This window comes from Otolemur garnettii, unplaced genomic scaffold (assembly GCF_000181295.1).
Source record: "Otolemur garnettii isolate 467f Iridium unplaced genomic scaffold, OtoGar3 scaffold00055, whole genome shotgun sequence".
Lineage (NCBI taxonomy): Eukaryota > Metazoa > Chordata > Mammalia > Primates > Galagidae > Otolemur > Otolemur garnettii.
In genome coordinates, this window is record NW_003852450.1 from 2,621,137 (window position 1) to 2,638,096 (window position 16,960).

A 16,960-nucleotide genomic window follows, 5' to 3' on the forward strand; every position below is an offset into this window, starting at 1 on the left:
CAACATGACTTCAATTAATTTTGCAGAGTTGAACCAACCGAACGGACAGGAGCTGGCATAAGTTCTACTCAAGACAAAACCTAACGCACAAAGAAGGGGAGGAAATCACCAGAATCGGGTGGGCATGCGGGTTCCCTACACACTTGCACGCCCGAGCAGCTCGCGCAGGCGCACAGCCGTGCGAAAGGGCTGGGGAGATGTTTCCCGGGCGCCCCGCTCCTCCCTGCTGCACTTTCCGTCATCACCGCAAGGGGCGGCCGCGGCCTCCGTAGCGGCAACAGACAAGAAGCTGCGCGGCCCGGGTTTCCAGCCGGGCCGTTTTCTCCGACGGGCCCCAGCATGGCTGCCCCCAGGGCTGCGGGCCGGATGGCTGCTGCACTTTGGCTTTCCTGACATCCCCTGGCTTCTGTGCTCTCCTTGCCTTCCCCGGGCCATCCCAGCAGACATGTTTGCCAAGGCCTTTCGGGTCAAGTCCAACACGGCCATCAAGGGGTCGGACAGGTGAGGGAGGAAAGGGGCCTGCTCTGTTCACTCGGACACCCAGACATCTCTTGGGCCAGGCTGGCCCCCAGTCTTCGCTGGACTGGGTCAGCCAACCTAGGGAGGGGGCCGAGGAGTCTAGCTTTTCCCCAGGAGGAAAAGTGGGAGTCCCAGACATATTTTGAGGGTGAGGATGGAGAGGGAACCAGGCTTTCTTTTGCATATTTTAATGAATTTATAAGAAAACGTAATTAAGGCAGCGTTTGGTGACTGCAGACTGAGGTGTTGATGTTGCAAAAATGAAAAGAATATAGGGTTACCGCCTTTCAGAGAGCTTAGAGCCCCTTAGGAGAGATCACATGAGTCATCAAGAATTAAAAGTGTTCAAGAAAAAAATGTTTAGCGATAACTTCTGGCAGGAGAGACAGCTGGAAGCCGAAGTGGCACATGTAAGAACTGTATCTGTGCAGATGCTGCCTTGGGAATTTTGGAACCAGTGTTCTATAGTTGTCATTCTTGATGTTAAAGTATAGTTATTTAATAAGTTGACAGATTTGCCAAGCGTATATGAGAAACAAGTGGGTCTGAGAAGGGGAACGGAATCAGGAAGGCAGAGCTAAGTTTTCTGTGTCAGAAAAACTTGGATTGCTCACTGGGCCTCAGTTTTGCTATCCATAAAATAGAAACGTCTAATAGATGAGACATTAGATGAGAAAGAGAATAGGATATTCTGAAAGAGTTTATGAGAATAGGGTGTCATAAACCAGAAATTCTGTTTCCTTGGCCCTCATGATTTTGTAGTGAGTCCTTCTGAGTTCTTGATATTTACTAATGTCCATTCAGGCAGCATTCATGGTGCTGGTGTACTTTCTGCAGGAGAAAGCTTCGAGCTGATGTGACAGCTGCTTTCCCCACCCTTGGAACTGATCAGGTTTCTGAGTTAGTACCTGGAAAGGAAGAACTCAACATTCTGAAGTTGTATGCTCACAAAGGAGATGCAGTGACCGTGTACATGAGTGGTGGTAACCCCATCTTATTTGAACTGGAGAAAAATCTGTATCCAACAGGTATGGCAACAGGATAGAGATGGCCATTACTATAGTCCCTACCTAAAATCTGCTTCTCTCATCTTCTTCCATTAACTTGCCTTCCATAAAACAAGCACAAAATCTCTCAGTACTATCCCTAAGGATCTTTGTGGACTTGATGTTCCTCAATGTGGGTCTTTCAGAACCAGAAACCTCTGTAGGAGGGAGAAAAATGGGTAAACACAGAAAGAAAGTGTAGTTGCACAGGAAAATTCTGAAATGAAGGAAAAATGGCTGAGGAGTTTACAGTGGTCTATTTAGGGATAGAGCAGAAATCTTGAAAAGGATGGAATTTCAGGTCGTGTAAAAAAAATTTTTTTTTTAAACAGAGTCTTTGGGCTCGGCACCTGTAGCTCAACCGGCTAAGGCGCCAGCCACGTACACCTAAGGTGGCGGGTTCGAATCCCCAGCCTGGACCCGCCAGACGACAATGACGGCTGCAACCAAAAAATGGCCGGGCATTGTGGCGGGCGCCTGTGGTCCCAGCTACTTGGGAGGCGGAGGCAGGAGACTCGCTTGAGCCCAGGAGTTGGAGGTTGCTGTGAGCTGTAATGCCACGGCACTCTACCCAGGGGGACAGCTTGAGGCTCTGTCAAAAAAAAAAAAAAAAAACAGAGTCTTTGGCCCTGAGATTGAGTGTTGTGGTGTCATAGCTAACAGCAACCTCAAACTCTTGGGCTCAAGCAGTCCTCTTGCCTCAGTCTCCTGAGTAGCTAGGACTACACGTGCCTGCCACAACATCTAGCTATTTTAGAGACAGGTTCTTGCTCTTGCTAAGGCGGATCTTAAACTTCTGAGCTCAATCAATCCACCTGCCTCAGCCTCCCAGAGTGCTAGGCTTACAGGCGTGAGCCATCATGCCCAGCTAAAAAATGTTTCTTAAAATGATTTATAACGAGATCTTTCTAAGATTTTGAAGAGAGATACTGCAGGAGGAGAGAAACAGGTTTCATTAAGTTACATACCCATCTGTCTTAATGATGTATTTGAGTCAGATGTCTCACAAGGATTCATTTAGGCTCTATGGGCACTCTAGTATTCTTTACTTTCTCTTTGTCACAAATCTCAGGGACTCAGTCTCCTTTTCTCTTTTCCACAGCTGTTGACACATACTTTGTCACTTGGGGCTTCTTATCCTTTAGGATTAGCTGCAGCAGTGCAATGTAATCTCCTTTGGCTGCTCCTGCCCCTACCTCCATTTCCCTGCTATACCTGGAGACAAACACAGACCCTTTTTGACCTAAGGTTTTATTGCTAATCACTTTGAAAGAGGGAAAATAAATATGATAAACATGGGAAAGTCTCACAATTTCTTACAGTCTGGCTTGCTCTTCTTATGTTACTTGCTTCTGAATCCATAATTGGAAATCTTACTGCTCCTGTGCCCCTACTTTTATCCGCTGTGGTCACTTTTTACTGCTGCAATCCAGATGCCTCCAAGTCTCAAGTGACACTCGGTTTTTTAGGTTTTGCTAAAATAAACCTCTTTGGGAATTCCCTTACAGCCTTCTTTCTAGCTTTGAGTTGAGTTTCTTTTCTGTACTCTAATTAAAATGACCATAGTGTTAGGCTTTTCCAATTCCCTCGGGAATTAACTTTTTGGTAGTGAGTGTTTTCTGGGTCTCTTTTGGTACAGTATACACGCTGTGGTCCTATCCTGATCTTCTACCAACCTTTACAACATGGCCTCTGGTACTCGAAAAACTGGTAGGGGGAGCAGGTAAGAGGATTTTTCTATATTCTGGCTATTGACTGAAATCTACTTAATAAGGGCCTACTGACTTAATATATTTACCCATTTTGTGTGTTCATGTGGTTGAAAAATGGAATTTTCCCCCTGTGTGTGTTACATCTCTCACTTGACTGATTCCATGAGCCCTGTGGGCCTCTCTGATCCTATTGTAGCGCTTAAATAAGATGAATTATACGAAAGTACTTTGCGAATTGCCCTTTACTATATACTTCAAGTCAATAAGCTGAATTTAGGAAATCAGGACAAGATTGTGGTGTAGAACACCCAGTCTGGAGCCTCAGTTTGACCACTAGTCCCCTAAAGGGAAAAGGTCTGATAACTTAAATTGTGATTTTTCATTTTTATTACGAATAATATATGTTTCTTTGTCAGGTGGGTAAATAAAAGGTGAAGCGAAATATAGAATTAGATGGATGCTTTTGTTTTGTTTGCTACAGATTTGATGCTGCCAGGACTATTTGTACCCCCTGCTGGTCTGCCACAGGTACAGAAAGGGGACCTCTGTGCCATTGCCTTGGTGGGGAACAGGTACTGTGCCAGGCAGCTGTGTCTTTTGGGGGGTGGGGGGAAACTTAGGAAAAAAGGAGGTTGGAGGGGAATGATAACTTCCAAAGCATACAGACAAAGGATTGAATTAAAAATAGGTTCTTCTGGTTGAGCATAGTGTGGTTCACACATGTAATCTTAGCACTTTGGGGAGCTAAGGCAGGAGGATCACTTCAGGCCAGGAGTTCAAGCCCAGCCTGGGCAACATAATGAGGCCCCATTCCCCATAAAAAATTTAAAAAATTAGCTGGCATGATGGTACATGCTTGTATTTCTAGCTACTCAGGAGGCTGAGGCAGGAGGATCCCTTAAGTCCAAGAGTTAGAGGTTGCAATGAACTATGGTTATGCCACTGAAGTCTAGACTGGGTGACAGAGTAAGACCCTGTCTAAAAAAAGAAAAAAAAAGAAAATAACAGAAAGAAAAAAAAAAAGACTTTCTTGAAAGAAGCAGCAGGGAATGGGCCATTGGGGAATATCAGTGAGTCTGAACCTCTTGGGAGGACACATGCATCTGGTCTGAATATACATGCTGCTGTTGCTTTCTTTTAATTAAAAAAATAATAATTTTATTTTATAGGAGAGTTGCAAAGATAGGAGAGTTCTGATTTAGTCTTTACCCCAGCTTCTTCTGATAGTAATATCTTACAGAATCACAATATGGTTATAACAACTAAAGAATTAACATTGGTACAATACTGCAAACTAAACTACAGACTTTATTTGTATTTTCCATTATTGTCTTTTTTTTGGTTCGAGGATCCAGACTAGGATACCACACTGCATTTAGTTGTCATGTCTTCTTGGTCTCTCTGTAACATGTATTTGATTTTTCCCTGTCTTTCATCACCTTCGTAACTTTCCCCTAGTACCCACATCATCAGCCTCATATTTTAATTACTTTAATAGCTTTATTGAGATACAGTTTATATACCATAAAATTCATCTCTTAAAAATGTATGTTTCGGGCAGTGCCTGTGGCTCAGTGGGTAGGGCGCTGGCCCCATATACTGAGGGTGGCGGGTTCAAACCCGGTCCAAACCCGGTCCCAGCCATATTGCAACAAAAAATATAGCTGGGCGTTGTGGCGGGCGCCTATAGTCCCAGCTACTCGGGAGGCTGAGGCAAGAGAATTGCCTAAGCCCAGGAATTGGAGGTTGCTGTGAGCTGTGTGACGCCACAGCACTCTACCAAGGGCGATAAAGTGAGACTCTGTCTCTAAAAAAAAAAAAATGTATATTTGTTATTTTTGGTATTTATAGAGTTGTTCACATATCACCCACTTCTTTTTTTGAAAAAAAAAAAACAAATTAGGAAGTCATTGTGTAAACAACTTTAAAAAAATGAAAATCCCCCTTGCACCACAATCCTTTTCTCTCAGAAGTAACCATATCATTTTGATGTGTATCCTCATTGCCCTTTAATTTTTTTTTTGGAGAGAGTTTCACAACAACCTCAAACTCCTGGTCTCAAGGGATCCTCAGCCTCCTAAGTAGCTGAGACTACAGGGACCTACCACAATGCCTGGCTAAGTTTTCTTTCTTTTTTTGGTTTTGTTTGTTTGTTTGTTTGTTTTTGTTTTTTGAGACAGATCTTACTTCATCATGTTCGGTAGAGTGTTGTGGCATCATAGTTCACAGCAACCTCAAAATCTTGGGTTCAAGTGATCCTCTTACCTCAGCCCTAAGTAGTTGGGACTACAGACACCTATCACAGTGCCTGGCTATTTTTAGAGATAGGGTCTCACTCTCGTTCAGGCTGGTCTTAAACTCCTGAGCTCAAGAGTTCCGTCTGCCTTGGCTTCCAGAGTGCTAGAGTGAGCCACCGTGCCTGGCCTCTGGCTGAGTTTTCTATTTTTAGTAGAGACAGGGTCTTGCTTTTGCTCAGGCCGGTCTCAAACTTGTAAACTCAAGCAATCCACCTATCTTAACCTCCTAGAGTGTTATGATTACAGGCATCAGCCACCACACCTAGCCACTCATTACTCTTCTTGAATGCATATATACATATGTGTATAAAAATACTATATGGTTTGGGTATGTGTATTTAAAAATACAAACAAACCAAGTTACATTTGTATCATTTTTTCACTTAATATAGTATGGACATTTTTCATGTTAGCATACACAGATCCGCTGAATTTCTATATTTGCTGTGTAGTAATGGAAGAATTCCTGTCCTGGAGGACACTGAGGTTGCCTCCAATTTGTCTCTATAGCAATGTGTTACTGATGCCACTGGGGACACCAGTGCCAATATTTTTCTAGAGGGAATACTAAAATGCAAAACTGGTAGATTGAAAATTGTGTGTGTTTCTGTTTCTTTACAAAAAGGCTGTATCAGTACTCCTACCGACAGCATCTATGGAACCTGTTTCCCTACCTCTTACCAAGACTGGATGTGGTGGATCTTTTTCATTTGTGTCTTCCTAGTGAATGAAAAATGACATCTCATTATTTTAATCATTGCTTCTTTGAGAGAGAAGGAGAGAGAGATTGTAGGCATAGGAGGGGTCAGTCTTTAAAGATCTTATTTTTGCTACTTACATTCTTCTATTTTCCCGGAACCGTTTGCAACCGAAGCACCTAGAATCTTATTTCCCTGTGACAAAATTACAGTTGAAAAGAATGGTGGCATCATTATTTTTCCCCCAGTATTCTATCCGGGATAGGAAGAAACTGTGTAAATGGGTATTTGGCTCTACTCAATTTAGCTTTCAGAGTATAGTTGGGTATGATTTGTGGCACAGGTTAAGTGTATGGGCGGCAGGAGGAGCAGGGGATTGTTAAAAATATAAGTCACATTCAAGACTGGAATGGAAGGAAAAAACCTTTTTTAGAGGTGGAAGGAAAGAAACCCTCTTTTAAGAAATAGAAAAGAATAACTCCAGAATGTAGAACAACAACAAAAAAGAAAGAAAGAAAGAAATGAGAAAGAAGCCATATTCAAAATTGCTGTGGCAGGAACTGACCTATCGGTACAGGCAGTCCCTGAGGCACTGAGGTACGACTTGCACTTACAAATGGAGGGTATAAGTCATAGGTCAATGTACCTGTTTCAACTTACATACAAATTCAACTTAAGAACAAATTATAGAATCTATCTTGTTCATAACCCAGGGACTTTCTATGTGGTAAATAGAGCCACCGGGTTTAGTAAAAAGAATTTTAAGTTCAAGTGTTGGGAACCCTGCCTTTGAGTCTTCTCCCTGGAATCCTGGCTACCTTGCCAGTCCTGTGTACTTGGCCACTGTTACCCAGCTGGTCACCTATCCCACAGGTAGTGTGTGACCAATGCTTGAGTACTGTCATCTCTGGATGATAGAGATTTCTCGTTTGGGCTTCGGGAGTTTCTGTAGTTCCTATGATGTGATGGTTTCTGATGTCCTGGAAGTACCCATTTCTTAGATGTGTAGTTACACGGAGCAAGCCCGGTTATAAGGAGCCCACTCAGAGGCAACCTCTCTGGCTGGCTTCACTATTTATCTCTTCACTCTCCCCTATGGCCTCCCTCAACCTCATTTATGGCATATGAATTGCTTCCCCTCTGACCTTCCTTATAGGATGGCTATGTCTTCTTTAAGGTAGAGGAGATAAATAACTTAGGTTTTTGGAATTAAAGAAAGGGAACTATAAATACCCTTCCCTGTCCTGCCTGGGTTTAATTCATAATAGTAATAAAACAAAGGCAGTGATAACATCAGGAGAGGAATCACTTCTACAGAAGGATAATGTTTGGTTAGGAGATTTTTGAAAATAATATCTGTAGGTAGTCTAAAGAAAACTGGGACCGGACTGGGGTAGTGTCATGATAGAACAGGATCTTCAGATTGGTAACTGGTGCTTTTACCACCCGTGTGGAAAGATGGCCCTAACATGTACTCTCTAGTAGACTTTCTCTGACCCTTTCTCTGGCTTCCTTCTTAGAGCCCCAGTAGCAATTGGAGTTGCTACCATGTCCACAGCTGAGATGCTGACTTCAGGCCTGAAGGGAAGGGGCTTCTCTGTGCTCCACACTTACCAGGACCATTTGTGGTGGGTACAGTGTTTTTTCCATTGATAGGTGGAGAGAGCATGGGGGCCTGAGATTCAGAAGTGAGAGTGTTGGTCCCAGCCTTGTCCTTGGGCAAGTTGCTAACCCCAGACTTTCATTTCCTTGCCAGATTTAGAGAAAATAACTCTTTTCCCTTTTTGAACAAGAAATTAGAGAGAACTGTGATTATTTGGGGGTGGTGGTAGTATGTGAATTAATAGAATCCTAGACTTGAAAGAAGACCTTAGGACTTGTCTACTCTGCCCTTGAGTATGGTGATGTTCAATTTTTTATAGCTCTGGTCAGTCTGGCCTTATCTACCGTGCACATTTTAGGCATCGTCTGGCCCTGTGGTGAGGACTTCTGAATCCTAATCGAAGCAGGTACAGCCTTAGGCAGCAGGATGATAACCTGCCTAAATTCATGTTATTCAAATTTCATGTTTCAGACTCCTCATTATTGGAAATAACACTTTCTGTAGCAGTAGCTTTCTTGAACCAGATACCAATTCATTATCTGGTTATTTGCTTGTCATTTTACTATTTTACTATGAAAATAGTTCATAGTGCTTTCTTCAAAAGCCAAGTACCTGGTCTTTTAGCCATGTGTTGTGACCTATCAGTATAGATTCATCCTTCTATTTTCTAGCCCACTCTTAGGGTTATTCATTTGATAGATATTGGCCAAGCACAATCTCATTGGCCTAAAAAAATAGCAGATATTTGAGAGCTGATGACTGATGTTTCCTAGCTACTTCTTCTGTCAGTCCAGGCAATAGCAGTCACAGTCATATGGTCTAAGTTGTTTTATCGGTAACTGCCTTTATATTATTTACCTGATCAGAATAACCTAAACATACACTTTGGCATTACTGTTAAAGGTACTAATAAAGCTTACTACAGCTATTAGTTATAACTTAGTATGACCTCCATATTCATGTCCAAGATCAAGCTTTTTACCTCTCCACATCCTCTGTTAGGTGGCCTTGCTTTTTTCCCCTGTCTTCCTATGGCCCAGGGGCATAAAACTGTGGTAATCTCTACTTTGCAAGTTAGGTTGCATTTGATTTACCACAGAAGCCACTGAAGCTGCAGTCCTGCACCAGTTTTTTTATGTGCCATGGAGCTCTGGGTTTGTATTTCACCGAACTGGTACTGCAGATACATTTTTGATCTTAATGTTATTTTATTCAAAATGATTTCATTATTAACTCAAACAAAGGGAACATTTTGGGGGCCTTAAGCTGATTTTTCTTTAATCTTTCTTTGTCTTGGGATGTCTGTTATTCTTTTGGGAAGGCAAAACTTACTGTCCCCATTTAAGAATTGAGGAAATGGAGGCATGGGTTTTCTAGGCCCAGAATTGAAAATAGGGTTGAGACAAGAGCACAGGCTCTCTGCTCTGTCCTGGACATTCCTGCCTGTCAGCTCTTGCTCTCTCCTGACTAGGGTTGGAGAGTGTTGTGGCTATCGCTTGGTGTTTCTGACTTGAGATTTTTCCAGGCGGTCTGGAGACAAGTCCTCTCCACCTTCCATCGCTCCACGGGCCCAGGATCCCACAGATCTCAGTGAAGAGAAGGGGTCTATCCAGGTGAATCCCACCCTGCAGGAAGACATGGGGCACCTGACCCTGGAGGGAGAGGAGGAGGCGAATGGGGAGGTCCATCAGGTGTGTGGGGAGAGGCCCCTCTCAGAAGCCTCAGAAGACACCAGTACTGGAGGCCTGAATCATGGCTCCACAGACAGCAAAACCCTTCAAGGTAGAACTCTGGGGGTAGAAGGGCCCATCTCCCCCCCTCTCAATTTAGGAGCCCAGTGTGCTCCACCCCACTTCTGAGGACAGTAGCCCTGAAGCTCCGAGAGAGGAAGGAAAGCCCTTATTTCTGTGAGGGCGGTGCATAGCCCTTTGACGTCTTGATGTCCTTTCTGCATGGGTCATGTCTCCCCGGTGCCAGTCTGCCCTGGCGTTTGGACTGTTTCCAGCTGCAGAGCCCTCTAGGGCTCTGTTTTTTAGTGTTTTTTAGCCTTTGTTCTTTACGGCACACTTGAGCCTATAGTTAAATTTTCTCAGCACATTTAAATGATATTGATCAAAAAAAAAGTTAAGAAAATATACTTACTATGCTTTGAGCTTCTCCTGAAAATAATTTAATTAATGATCTTTGAAAATTGTCATGGCACACCTATTGAAAGTCACTCTTTGGGGTATCATCTGGCTCTGACTGTCTTTGTGAATGTTCCTAGCTTGGTGGGTCTTAGTGGCTCGACTCCTTCTCTGGGGTCAACCCCTCCCAGTGCTCAAAAGAGTCTGGGAACTTTAGTACCTGGAAATGGGCTCCTTTTCAGAGGCACGGGGGTAAGGTGGGGATAGAGCGAGGGAGTTGTTCCCTAGCATTCTGTATCCCTCAGGAAGGATGTTGTTCTTGTCTTTTTCTTACAGAGCAAATGGATGAATTATTACAGCGATGTTTCTTGCATGCTTTGAAGTGCCGAGTCAAAAAGGCTGACCTCCCTTTGCTGACCAGCACGTTCCTCGGCAGCCACATGTTCTCCTGCTGGTATGGAAGGCAAAAGGCTGGGGACCGGGTCTCTTCTTTCTTGGCAGTAGGACAGGACAGGGCTGCTAGGAGGCCAGTTGAGGGTCATGGTATGGAAGACTGATCTGGAAAGTGAATTAGGTCCTAGGTTCAGTGTCTCATGCCTGTAATCCTAGCTCTGGGAGGCAGAGGCAGGTGGATTGCCTGAGCTCAGGAGTTCCAGACCAGCCTGAGCCAACATGAGACTCCATATCTAAAAATAGCCAGGACATGTTGGGGGAGGGGGGCCTGGAGTCACAGTTATTGAAGATGCTGAGGCAAGAGGATTGCTAGATTCCAGGAGTTTGAGGTTGCTGTGAGCTGTGATGCTATGGCACTCTACTCAGGACAACAGAGGGAGACTCTGTCTCAAAACAAAACAAAAAACAAAAGAAAAAGAAAAGAAAAAAACCTTAAATTTAGCTAGTGAAAGGATGCTGAGGAAATGGAAGGTTAACATTGCCAAGACTCTCTGAACACTGCCTCTGCTGTGGTGGTACTAGGCTGTCTGTGATGAATCGGCAGCATGTCCACTCAGGAAGTGTCCCAGAGGCGCCCTCTCTGTCAGGAGGCTTTTCTCGGATCATTCAACCCCCTCAGGCTTCTGACAAGTAGGTGGTCCAGATTATTTTATTAGGAGGAAGAATAGTTGTGAACCCTTACCCCATTGAGACCAGGAGCCTCTAGGGAGGTGGTGTTACATGAGGGTGGAACCTGGACTTTTAAGACAGAGCCATCTGGGCTGAACTGGAGTGTCTGAGCAAGGGAGATTTCAACTAGTTATTGGGCTTCTTTGAGCCTTAATCACAGGGTTGCTGTAAAGATTAAGTAGCCTGACACATAATAAGTACTCGATAAAGACTATCCTATCAAGAGGTTTGCTTGTTTATTTTTACCTGGAGATTGAACTTCTTTCTTTTTGAGAATCTTGCTCTGATCTTTAAAACAGTAGTTTTCAATGTAATCACTTCCCATTTACACACCAGCTTCTTTAAGGGATCGTATTACAAGTGTGCGTCCAGAGTATGTGGTGGGATACTGTCTGACCTTTCAGGGTTACAAGTAGCTGGCAAAGGGGTCATAGAATATTCTGTAGGACAGAACTTCTTAAACTGGAGCGGGCTTTAGAGGGGCTTCCTAGGAATCCCACTGCTCTTGCATGTCACATTTTGAGAGAAGATATAAGTTCTGGGGAGAGGAAAAAATTTATAGTTTTTAATCAGGAACCTTCCTGTCAAAACTAATTACTGTAGAGCAAGGGCCAGCGAACTTTCTGTGTAGGTCCAGGTAGTAAATGTTTTCTGCACAGCAGTCCATACCATCTCTATTGTAGCTATTCCCCTCTGCTATTGTAGCCCTAATGTGACTACATCTTATTTGCTAAACCCTGCTATAGGCCTGTCTGCCTGCAGGGTCAGCTTGGCGTTGGAAGGGTTCACCTTGAAGGGGCACTTTTGAGGCCACAGAAGGTTGTCTAATCTGAGAGGATCTAAAGCTGTATGCAATATAGTAGCCACCAGCCACATGTGGCTATTTTAAATTTAAATTAATTAGAGGTAAATAAAATTAAAAATTCAGTTCCTGGGTCATATTAGTCTCCTTTCACGTGCTTAGTAGCGACACGTGGCTAGTGGCTACCACGTTAGACCACATGGATAGAAAGCGATAGAAATCATCTGTCTGGGAAGTTGTGCAGACGGCACTGACTTAGCGGCCCACAGTCTGTATCCCTCTGTGGTTGCGGGGGGTGTGGGGGAGGAGGCTGAGGAAAAAGGCGATCCTCTCAGTGTCAGGCAGGTCCGCTGCTACTGCTCGTCAGCTTGACTTGCCTTTTCCATCTGCCATCAGCCCTGAAGGACGACAATTGGACATAAAGAAGTCAAGCTACAAAAAGGTAAGCAGGCATTTTCTCTGCATGCCCGCACAGAGTTGTGTAGGGGCACACGTGACATGAGCCGCACATGACACCGGGGAAGCCCTGTGTACAGGGCTCCAAGTAAAGAATTAAGTGTTTAGATTTCAGGTATATGGGGGAAAAGAAACTCTCTCTGAGCTGTGGCTGTTGGTGTTACCCCCACCCCCCACCTTTGGCCCCTTTACGTCTGATTTGAGTTCTGCGAGTCTCCCCAGTTAGTGGCTAGCAGCTTCTGGCTCCCAGGCCCGCAGGGTGGGGGCCTCCCAGTTCCTAGTTTGATGAGGGCACAGTTCCTGCCTGTCTTGGTCTGGCATATCCTAGGTGCGCAGTATGTGTGTGGAATCATGAAGTCCCCTACCACTGGCCCTCTCTCCCTTAGCTCTCTAAGTTCCTGCAGCAAATGCAGCAGGAGCAGATTATACAGGTGAAGGAGCTGAGCAAAGGGGTGGAGAGCATTGTGGCTGTGGACTGGAGACACCCAAGGTGAGTGCAGGGGGCCTGGTCACTAGAGTCTAGCTGGCCTCAGGGCACCTGGGCTACAGACTGGGGACTGCCAAGACACTAGTATAAAATGTGTTCTTTTCTTTCCTTCTGCTGGGTTTAGGATCACATCTTTCGTCATGCCCGAGCCCTCCCCGACCTCTCAGACTATCCAGGAGGGTAGCAGGGAACAGCCCTATCACCCTCCAGATATAAAATCCCTCTACTGTGTCCCAGCCAGCATGACCCTGCTCTTCCAGGAGTCTGGCCACAAGTGAGTTTTTGGAGAGCAGCCCTTCTCCGCCTGCCTGGTGTTCTGGCCTCCAGTCCTTCTCAACCTGAGTAGTGCTCTTCTGTGACTGGCAAACCTGCTCTGCCTCATTCTCCCTTTCTCCCAAATCCAGCTTCATACCTCTTCCCCTGGGGAAATTTCACTGGACTAAATGATCGAGAGAGGAGGTCTCTCCCTTTACCCGTGATTATTCTTCACACAGTCATGCTTATCTCAGTCAGGCAAAGGGAAGAAAAGAAAGTGAAAAGCTGAGGAGAGCTCCCTGCTCAGCAGGGACTGAGTCTGAGTGTTGCCGTTTGTGTCCTGGTGCAGCATGAACTAACCCCCTGGTCACTCCTCACCTAGGAAGGGGAGCATTCTGGAGGGCAGCGAGGTCCGAACCATCGTCATTAACTATGCCAAGAAAAACGACCTGGTTGATGGAAACAACAAAAAGTGAGTGGACGAGGAGCAGAACTAGCCCTGCCTTATTGGGTACCCACCTTTAGCAGACATAGATACGTTTGGGGAGGATGTCTGGGATGAAGTATGGAAGAAAGTCACAGCATCTCAAAAATAATCAAGATCGTTGGTTTTCAAACCATGGGCTGGTAACCTTGTAGAGTTAATGTCTGGGGTATTCAGACCCATATAAGCTGTAAACATCAACTATAGACTATAGTTGTATAGTAATTACATCACTTAACCTTCACTAGGGATATTCAAGGGACTTTTGTGGGGAATAAATGTAGACTTAAAAAATATTGACTGAATTGGTATGTGCCACACCTTTTAGGGGCAAGACACGATCGTAAGAGGGACTTTACCTAACAAATGCAATCAATGCAACCTGGTTTCTTGTACCCTCAATGAATCCCCAACGATTAAAAAAAAAAAAAATTGCTGAGGTCATCATGGCTTTTTGGTATTTTCTTTAAATTGATACATGATACTTTTATGGGGCACGTGATATTTTGTTATACATGTAAAATGAGTAATGATCTAGTCATTGTGGGTAACCATCACCTCTGGTATATCGTTTATCATTTCTGTGTGTTGGGAACATTTCAAGTCCTCTCTCCTAGCTATTTTGAAATATACAATACATTGTTGTTAACTGTAGTCACCCTACTCTGCTACTGTGGGGTAGAGCTGCTTCCTTCTGTCTAATGTGTGTACCCATCATGGTATGGTTTCCTTGATAACTGGGTACAGATGGTAAACTCCCAGATGGAGAGAGTTCAATCAGTTGTTCTGTTTTCTTTAAAAAGACATCATTATGATCAAAAATGTTGGTACCCTCATTTAATGCCCTCATTTTCAAAATCCCTGCCTCTTCCTGTCTTTCTTCCTGATTAGCCGACTGTGAAGGTAAGCCCCAGAAAGCTGTAGTCACATAGTTAGCAATGCTAACCTAAGAATTCTGGTCTTTAGATTTATCCCATCCCACTTTCCCTTCTGCTACCTGCTTCTCTTCCTAGGAAAGTATCCATAAGGTATGTTGCCTGGTGGACTGTGGTCCCATAATTGATTTGTATCCTGGATGACCATTCATACAAGAGATGAATTCTGAGTTTGCCCTTGGGTCTGGGGTTTCTTTATTACCTCTTTTTTCTCTTTAGCCTCGTAAAGTTGGATCCCATCCTATGTGACTGCATCTTAGAGAAAAATGAACAGCGCACAGTCATGAAGCTTCCATGGGACAGTCTCCTGACCAGGTAACAGGCATTAGCAGTTGCTCTCAACTTTTCTGTCCCCTGCCCTTAGTATCTGTCACATTGAACTTTAATATTGTCACTATCTTAGTTTCTAATTTTCTTTCTGTAATTCATACCTTGGCAGTCTCATAAACACAGGCTTGAGTAATTCTGATGTGAAGAGTCTTTAGAACAGTTTGAAGAATACAGGAGAATTTGGAAGAAGAAAGAAAAGGAATATTAATTAAAAAATAAGAACTTCAGTAAGGTTTAGAAATAAGGGAAGATTAGGGAGAATTTTCTTAAAAAGTCTTCAAAGGAAAGATTCTTTTTTTTTTTTTTGAGACAGATTCTCATTGTGTTACCCTCGGTAGAGTACAGTGGCGTCACAGCTCACAGCAACCTCAAACTCCTGGGCTTAAGTGATTCTCTTCCCTCAGCCTACTGAGTATCTGGGACTACAGGCGCTTGCCATAACACTTGACTATTTTTTGGTTGTAGTTGTCATTGTTGTTTGCCAGGCATGGGCTGGGTTCAAATCTGCCAGCTCCAGATTTGTATGTGGCTGGCGCCTTAGCCGCTGAGCTACAGGTGCCCAGCCTTGCCACTTGTTTTTATAAATAAAGTTTTATTGGAACACAGCATACCCATTTATGTATTGTCTGATGGCTGCTTTTGTACTATAATGGCAGAATTGAGTAGTTGTAACAGAGACCAGATGTCCTACAAAATCTAAAATATTTATATTGCTTAGCCCTATATAAAAAAAGTTTGTTTTTTTTTTAGAGACAGAGTCTCACTTTGTTGCCCTTGTAGAGTGCCATGGCGTCACAGCTCACATCAAGCTCCAGCTCTTGGGCTTAGGCGATTCTCTTGCCTCAGCCTCCTACAATACCCAGCTATTTTTTGGTTGTTATTGCAATTTGGCTGGGGCTGGGTTTAAACTTGCCACCCTTGGTATATGGGGCCAGCGCCCTACTCACTGAGCCACAAATGCTGCCCATAAAAAAAGTTTGTTAATCCTGATATATGTGATAGCAAGAGAACATTTGGTTATATAAAAGGTAGAAATTCCTTGGGGTAAGGGTATGTTTACTATAAAACATGTCAGAAATGTGAAGCAACATGTGGAGGCAATAGGCTGGGAAAGGTACATTCTTAGGAGAGATAGTAACCTCCATGAAATGGACTGGGCAGGTTCTCAGAGGGCCAGGCCAGTGGACAGTTTCCAGGATCAGTGGGTCTCAACCTTGGCTGCACTTGAGGGAGCTTTTGAAAGTATGTATTCCTGGTCAGAGATACTGATTTAATGGGCCTGGGATACAGCTTTCTAGGTGATTCTAATATACAGCCAAAGTTTCAAATCACTACTCTCTAAGATCGGCTCACACCCAATTGCCTGCTGGTAGTAGAGTATGAGGAGATGGCTTCTGTTGGCTTTATCAGTTTACACCTCATAACTTCCATTTCAGATGTTTGGAAAAATTACAACCTGCCTATCAAGTGATCTTTCCCGGACAAGAGCCCATTGTGAAGAAAGGGAAAATCTATCCAATTGACATCACCCTAGCACAGAGAGCTTCTAATAAAAAGGTAATTTTAAAAAGATACAGTGTTTGAGGATAGTGATTTAATGTCCCTCCAAAGTTCTCCCTAGTATGATTGGAGGTTTTGGGGTTGGTCTCAAAAACCTCAAAGATTATTTATAAAATACCCGTGTTTATGTGCCTGGGCTGGGCCCTGTATGAAACAGGTAAAACTGACCCCTTTGCTCACTGCCCTCAGGATTTTGTCCCAGGAAACTTGCTAGAGCCTGGTTCCAAAAGTAAACAGGATTTTATTTTTATTTTTTTCTTAGAGCTATTTATGGGCTTTCAGCTCTTATGTATTATTTTACCTCTTGAGCATTGTTCAATGAAAATAACTTGTAAAAAATTATTGAAAGAACTGAGTGTTTAGCTTGACAACACAAAGTTGTAGGGAAGCAATTATATCTGTCCTCAAATATGTGAAATGTGCTTTGAAAAAGGAGTGCAGAGGCTCGGCACCTGTGGCTCAAGTGGCTAAGGTGCCAGCCACATACACCTAAGGTGGTGGGTTTGAATCCAGCCCGGGCCTGCCAAA

The 16,960-nt window shown here is 43.8% G+C and overlaps 1 protein-coding gene across 1 annotated transcript in view; it reads left to right on the top strand.

Annotated features, from left to right (window-relative positions):
- Positions 1 to 249: 249 nt before the first annotated feature.
- Positions 250 to 16,960, top strand: part of EIF2D (eukaryotic translation initiation factor 2D) — a 20,967-nt gene continuing 4,256 nt past the window's right edge. The window contains exons 1-13 of the mRNA XM_003792212.2: positions 250 to 501; positions 1,357 to 1,547; positions 3,205 to 3,288; positions 3,759 to 3,849; positions 7,793 to 7,900; positions 9,401 to 9,657; positions 10,338 to 10,455; positions 12,322 to 12,367; positions 12,768 to 12,871; positions 12,993 to 13,142; positions 13,506 to 13,595; positions 14,762 to 14,857; positions 16,309 to 16,429. Coding sequence (XP_003792260.1) covers positions 446 to 501; positions 1,357 to 1,547; positions 3,205 to 3,288; positions 3,759 to 3,849; positions 7,793 to 7,900; positions 9,401 to 9,657; positions 10,338 to 10,455; positions 12,322 to 12,367; positions 12,768 to 12,871; positions 12,993 to 13,142; positions 13,506 to 13,595; positions 14,762 to 14,857; positions 16,309 to 16,429 — 1,512 coding nt within the window. The 5' untranslated portion in view covers positions 250 to 445. The remainder of the gene's footprint in view (positions 502 to 1,356; positions 1,548 to 3,204; positions 3,289 to 3,758; positions 3,850 to 7,792; positions 7,901 to 9,400; positions 9,658 to 10,337; positions 10,456 to 12,321; positions 12,368 to 12,767; positions 12,872 to 12,992; positions 13,143 to 13,505; positions 13,596 to 14,761; positions 14,858 to 16,308; positions 16,430 to 16,960) is intronic.